Source organism: Solanum tuberosum, unplaced genomic scaffold (assembly GCF_000226075.1).
Source record: "Solanum tuberosum cultivar DM 1-3 516 R44 unplaced genomic scaffold, SolTub_3.0 scf00102, whole genome shotgun sequence".
NCBI lineage: Eukaryota > Viridiplantae > Streptophyta > Magnoliopsida > Solanales > Solanaceae > Solanum > Solanum tuberosum.
Window position 1 is genome coordinate 197,791 of NW_006239028.1, and position 7,047 is coordinate 204,837.

General features: G+C 36.8%; 1 protein-coding gene across 2 annotated transcripts; it reads left to right on the forward strand.

Moving 5' to 3' along the window:
* The first annotated feature begins 110 nt into the window (after positions 1 to 110).
* Positions 111 to 6,546, forward strand: LOC102578778 (putative pentatricopeptide repeat-containing protein At3g08820). 2 transcript variants are annotated; one of them, XM_006348909.2, is made up of 4 exons: positions 111 to 2,301; positions 2,445 to 2,600; positions 2,998 to 6,262; positions 6,388 to 6,546. In XM_006348909.2, exon 1 carries the CDS (start codon positions 286 to 288, stop codon positions 2,167 to 2,169), a length of 1,884 nt encoding a protein of 627 aa, XP_006348971.1. In that variant the 5' UTR covers positions 111 to 285; the 3' UTR covers positions 2,170 to 2,301; positions 2,445 to 2,600; positions 2,998 to 6,262; positions 6,388 to 6,546. The 2 variants fall into 2 exon arrangements, with proteins under 2 accessions (XP_006348971.1, XP_015164853.1); XM_015309367.1 differs by having other exon boundaries at positions 2,445 to 6,262.
* Positions 6,547 to 7,047: the final 501 nt, after the last annotated feature.

The following is a 7,047-nucleotide window of genomic DNA, read 5'->3' on the forward strand; positions in this document are numbered from 1 at the left end:
AACCAATATAAAGTATATATTCAGTGGTTTGGTTGCCGTTTCAATTTGTTCGTTTGTATATAAACATGCCTGTCAAATTAAAATCAGATAAATAAACGGAAGTATATAAATTTGATTTTTTGAATAATGAAGAACTAGACTCGAACCATTTTGTTGTGCGATTGCAATCGTCTTTGCCAATCGTACTAAATCCATCGCCTTCACCGGAATTTGTTGGCCGGCGGAGAAACCGGTACCGGATTCTGCAAAGGGTGGTCAGTGAATTCGAGCTAGACCGATAATAACATGCAGAGTCTCCTCTATCGTACTGAATCTATCAAATCCAACTCCATAATAGCTCATTATTGCCTCAACTTCACTCGTTCATTCTCCTCAACTTCTGATCTCCATTCCTCATCTCTCTGCAACCTCTTAAAAGGCCGCATTTCTCATAATCATCTTAAACAAATCCATGCTCGGGTTTTCCGTATTGGTGCTCATCAAGACAACCTCATAGCTACTCGCCTTATTGGTCAATACCCATCAAATATTTCCCTTCGTATACTTCATCAGTTAAAAAGACCCAACCTTTTCCCCTTTAACGCTATTATTAGAGTACTAAGTGAAGAAGGATTTTTTACTGATGCATTCTTGGTATTTAACAAGTTAAGGGATCAGTCCCTTTTGCCCAATGAATTGACCTTTTCTTTTCTTCTTAAAGCTTGTTCTCGTTCTGGGAATTCATATTATGTTCAACAGGTTCATACCCTTGTTGTGAAATTGGGATTTGGTGAGGACCCATCTCTATGTAATGGGTTGTTAAGTGTTTATGCTAGGGGTTTAAAAGAGTTACATTCTGCGCGTCAACTGTTTGATGAAATGCCTGACAAGGGTGTTGTTTGTTGGACTTGTTTGATTTCTGGATATGCTAAGTTTGGTTTGTCTGAAGAAGCTTTGGGTTTGTTTTTATGTATGGTAAAGAAGAGTTTGATCCCTGAAAATGATACTATGATTAATGTTTTATCTGCATGTTCAAAACTTGATATGTTAAATATTGAGAAATGGATTGGGAATTTTTGGTATTCAATGCAGCAGTATGATTTGGGATGTTCTGGATGTGACTCAGTTAATACTGTTCTTGTTTACTTATATGGAAATTGGGGAAAGGTTGATAAGAGTAGAGAAATATTTGAACAGATTTCTGGTGATGGGAAGAGAAGTTTGCTTCCTTGGAATGCTATGATAGGCGCGTACGTACAGAATGGCTGTGCTCTGGATGGTTTATGTCTTTTCCGGTTAATGATGGAGCTTAATTGTTGTTGCCCCAATCATGTGACAATGGTTAGTGTGCTCTCAGCTTGTACTCAAGTTGGTGATTTGTACCTTGGTATGTGGATTCATGAGTACATGAAAGGTAGTAGGCAAAAAAGCTTTTTACTTTCAAATGCAAATCTTGCCACTGCTTTGATAGATATGTACTCTAAATGCGGGAGTTTAGAGAGAGCAGGGGATGTTTTTGACCAATTGGTTGTAAAAGATGTTGTTTCATTCAATGCGATGATCATGGGTCTCGCAGTAAATGGCAAAGGTAAGGAGGCGTTAAAACTTTTCTCACAAATGCTAGGCCTCAATTTGCGTCCAAATGCTGGGACGTTCCTTGGTTTGCTATGTGCCTGCAGTCACGCAGGGCTGGCAGCAGAAGGCCGTCAAATATTTAAGGAAATGAGCCAATGTTTTAGAATTGCTCCTAGATTGGAACATTATGCTAGCTATATTGACCTCCTTGCTCGAGTAGGTTATGTTGAGGAAGCACTTCAAGTTGCTACCTCAATGCCTTTTAAACCCAATAATTTTGTATGGGGAGCTTTACTTGGTGGCTGTGTGCTGCATAACAGATTGGAATTGGCCCGAATTATTTCCTCCATTCTTGTTGAGGTGGACCCTAACAATTCTGCTGGCTATGTGATGTTGTCCAATACATATGCCATTGATCATCACTGGGGTGCTATTTCACGGCTGAGGTTGTCTATGAAGGAAAAAGGAGTAGTAAAGCAGCCAGGATGTAGCTGGATCAACATTGATGGAGTAGTGCATGAATTTCTGGCTGGGTCCTCGTCACATCCTCAGAATGAACGCCTGCATAGTGAATTGCAGGTCTTACTGAAGGAGATGAAGCTAGCAAGTATTTAGACAACTCACAAGCATATTCTGGTTAGGAGTTGCTTTGAGTAGCATCCTCTTTCTACCATAAAGATTTTTTCCAGAATTAAGAATGGGCTCCGTGGGATAGAGCTGCATCGAAGATATCTGTTGTTTTGAAAGGTATGCAGACTCTCTGGAGAGCACTAGGCTAATGGATACTGTTTCATGGTTTTACTTTAGAGCTACCTATTTACACCATTAACTGCCACGAGTACTTTCTTGGAAATAACTCTTCAATTACATCATTGCATCTTTTCTAGCAGCAGCTGGTTCCAAGAAATGTGTTAGAGCCTTTGTCTACAACGGATGCATGAATCATTCTGCTGCTGTGATCCTTAGTTTTGTTGCCTTGATACAATGATGGAATTATTTCTGAACTTCCATTGGCTTTTATTCACTTTTTAGGCTACTAATATCAGGTATATGTTTCAGTTTAATTTCCAACTTTGACTTGTTATCAACTTCAAGTGAACCTTTATTTGTATGAGAAGCATTTTAAAACTGTGCCTCTCTGGGTGAATTTCGTGAAGCCTTTTTATTAGACCTATCTGGTACAAAAATGATGATGTGAGTTGATATTCATCAGACTCATTCTATAATATATAAGTTTCAAGTTTGGTCTGTAATGTAGGGATGTCAGTGGTACAAAAATGAGAACTACTACTTCTAATATTTATATTTGTCATACTAAGCTTTATGATGATCGGGGTTCAAACTTCTGTCTTTTTCATCAATTAAATGCACCTACTGTGCAAACTCTTCTCCTTTCTTGTATCAAGTCAATTTGATCTCCTAGCTAATTTTTTTGATTTATAGTTTGGCAGTCTCAATAATTGGCGAGGCAGGACGTTTGACTTGTTTGAATGATAAGCAGAACTATTTGAGGAATGGCCTAAATAGGATTGTTAGTGCAGAAACTATTTGCCTTCAGCTGACTGTCAAATACTACAAGAAGACAATCCTCTCTTGCCATGCAGATGTTCTGGACTCACTTGGCAGAGATACTCGGAAAAATTCTCTTCCTCTTATAATTTGTTCTTTTTAATTGGTGGGACAGCTTCTCTGAAAGCTAGCTTGACTTAAAATAACATCCTAACGAGGGCCAAGAGATTGGCAAGCTAGTATTATCTTTGCGAAAACACTATTGATACTCTAAACCTACGCTCTGAGTTGGTTCAATGTTTGTGGCACATGCCTTTCATTATTCAAAATATCTAGTGCATGGAGCCTGGTTCTGTCATAGTCCAAGATCGTTTGCCTGACTGGCATGGAGTCAAGATTGGTAAAACCAAATGGATTATTTATAATCCATCCTTCCGTTGTTTGAAGGAAAAGGGGCGGAATCTGTGAAGATAGAGGTTCTTTCTTTTTCTTAAGGTATGTGGACTTCAAAATTATTTTTGTTGGTAAACAAGAGTGTCTAGAAGGAATAGAAGATATGTTTCAGTTATTAAATTCTCAGCACTATCATTATTAAAATTGCTAATATCTCTAGTGGTAGTTTTGCTTAGAAATGCTAGCACCCGCTTGTGGGCTTTCCTTTGGAGAAATGGGCAAACTAATGTTTTGGGAAGCGAGAATGATACTACCAGACCCAGTGTTTAAGCTAGGGATATGTTCATACGTCCCAAGATGTCTAAAGAACGTTCACACCGAGCCTAGCTAAGGAGTTCAAGGACTGGACTTCCAGTCGCCACCTCAAAGGCGAAGAGGGTGCTCGGAATGAAGGGATTAACAACATGATAACATGGAAGCACAAGGCTCCACCTAAAAGAATACCCGGAGCTGAAAAGAGGTTGGGGGAAGAGGCAATCACGACCGGAATGGAGCCAAGCCCAGTCGTTGGAGGTCACGTATGGCCCATACCAGGGACCGTACTCAGTAGAAAAGGAAAGCTGAAACACTGCCAGGCCCAGTCATGCATCCACAATGCCACATACAGACCCGGACAACCACATACATACAGTGTATGCTATAATGGACAGTCTATCCAGAGTCAACTCGGTGTTGTGCATCCTGTCTCGCTTCCACAGTATTGCAGACGGACCAAGTATGCCACGTGTTGTCCGAATGCGAACTTCCAGCAGAATGCTTTGCTCCATTTTGCATTACTTTTAGATGCCAGTTTGGGTCATTTTTGTAATAGACCTTTTCGATCTCCTAACACTAAATAGTTGGGTGTACCCCATTTTACCGTTTTTTGGAGATTACTTTGATATGAGGTTATTGAGAATACTCTTGAGAGAGTTGAGGAGGCTGAGGCCATAGTTGCTTTTAGATATTGATGGGATTGCTTTCTTGAGGGCTATCTTATATATTTGGTGCTTATTTTTTGGATTCATAATAGAAGGTGTTAGCTTTAATGTAGTCATTATTGTCTATTAGTTCCTTTACTTATGTCTATCTTCTAACCCTAATCTTTTGTTTATCTTGTCTTTGTTTTCTTTCATCTTCCGCATATCCTTGCACATATTACACTTGCCCTGAAAGCTTTCTGCAAATCCATCGGCAATCGCATCAAGAAGGAGGCCAGCTTCAACCCCAGGTATTCCTAACTTTTATCATCAACATTGCCAGCACCTATGTCTTCAATTTGAATCTTTGAGGTATCTCTAAAAAACCATTACCTCCACCATCTTACTGATCTCCACAAACATGTCTTTGTATCCACATATATGATTGTTTGCTACATTATCCAAATACCACTAGCTTTTGGAATTCATCTTCTTCTTGTCTGGTTATTTGAGAAAGTTTTGAAGTTAGTTTATGTGTACATGTATAACAATTGCACATTGAGCAGAAGTTTATACATAACATTTGTGTAGAGGTGTAAGTCAGCTGAGGCAACTTTATAATTTGCTTATTCTAGCTTGGTATAATAATTTCTAAACATCTTTATAATATAACAAATATGAATTGGTGTTTGGGTGAGGGGTATTTTACTTAGTTGGTTAAATGTGGGGAACGAGTTTTAGTTTATTGAATAAGAATCTTCATTTTACATATCTTCATTGGAGAGAATTTTGTAAAATATCTGAGGTGGTTGCATCTTCATTTACAAATACATGCCTATATCCTTCACATGACCTTACCAAATTAAATGATATGCACCACAAAAATGGGCCCTTGGCCCTTTGTCAAGAATATGACCTTTAGTTGGCTAGTGATAACATTATTAATTTTACCAAATTACTCTAATATGATTGTTGTAGCGTCTTAGTGTCTTTATACTACGAAAAGAAATGAAAAAATATATGGTTCTCTCTCAACTTGTCAACATGTCATATCTTCGCTTAAATTGAACAACAACAATAATAACATATTCAGTAAAATTTTATAAGTGAATTTTGAGAAGAAAAAAAAAAGTGTATGTAAGCTTTATTCTTACCTTGACAAATAAAGAAATTGTTTCCGGAGAAATACAAATCTCATGTTTACTTATCTAGAATTTTAGGAGGGATTAAATCAAGAATGCACCGTTAAATTTAATATCTACTTTCTTGTTAGACGAAACACCTAAGTTTCAATGGTAAATAAATACTTACTTATATCATGTGTTTTACGATTGTCATAAAAAAAAATATCATGTGTTTTGGAATTCCGACTCATCCATGGGTGGGGGACCATAACTCTTTTTGAATTCAAAAATGAAAAAATCATTTATTTAGTCTAAAAAAAAAACAATTTGTATATGGCTTATACTTTTCCATACATTTGAGTTGGATAAACAAACGAGTAAAACGTTACATGTATTTCTAAATTAATGTACAATAGTCGTATAAACTCTTTAATCGAAAAATTAAATTTGAAAAAGGAACCTTTTTAACCCAAAATCCATTTATATTTAAGACAATTCAAGTGAGTAGTATTTTGTGCGTAGTACAACAAAATGGTGTTTTTACAATTCTTAGTAGCGGGGTCGGATGACCCCCCTCATTGTAAGGTGGCTCCGCCACTGATCTCAATCCCGATAGGCCAAAATCTATGGAAGGGGACATTCTTGATCTTTTGCTCCAATTGAAGAAAGAGAAATCAACACCAATTGATCTTTACTTTGGAGGATATAAAAGCACTTGACATGGTAATCTCCTATATCTTAAACCTACCTATAAACAAATGAGTTTTAATTAAGAAGATTCATCCTAATTAATTAAACTAGCTAATTTTATAGAATGTGTTTATTTTTTTGTGTTAATTTCTTTGTAGAATGTATTAGTAGCTGGATCAGACACTAATGCATCTACAATAGTATGGGAAATGATAGCTTTGATGAAGAATCCAAAAGCCATGAAGAAAGTTCAATCAGAAATTAGAACATTAGTTGGAAAAAAAGGCTTTGTGAATGAAGATAACATCCAAAATATGCCTGAGTCCGGAGCCAAAAGGGCAAAAAAAATTGCCAAAAATTCCAAAAGGGCACATCATATTTTTTTAAAACCAAAACAGCAAAATCGCTCCTGTCGGAGCGATTTTCCTCTGACACGTATTAACGCCGTGTACTCCGTTAAAATAAAATCACTGCCAGGGCAGCGATTTTTGTCTAATTTTTTTTCCACTAAAATCGCTGGCACAACAGTGATTTTTTAACTCTAATTTTTTTCCTCCACCTAATATCGCTGCTATGGCAGCGTTTTCATAGAAAAAATAAATTTGGCAGCTTTTTGTAAAAACTGTTTTTTGGAAAATCGCTGGCCTGGCAGCGTTTTCCTTAAAAAAAAAATTCCGAAAATCTTTTCTTAATTAGACTGCCTTTTCAGCGATTTTTGTTAAAAAAATTATTTTTTAATAAAAACACTGCCTTGTTTTCAAAACGAAAAACAATTTTAAAAAAATAAAAATTGAAGAGAAACGAATTTAAAAAAAAAA

Bases quoted from the DNA above. Each gene is read 5' to 3' on its own strand.
- LOC102578778 (XM_015309367.1), top strand. From the start codon at position 286: ATGCAGAGTCTCCTCTATCGTACTGAATCTATCAAATCCAACTCCATA.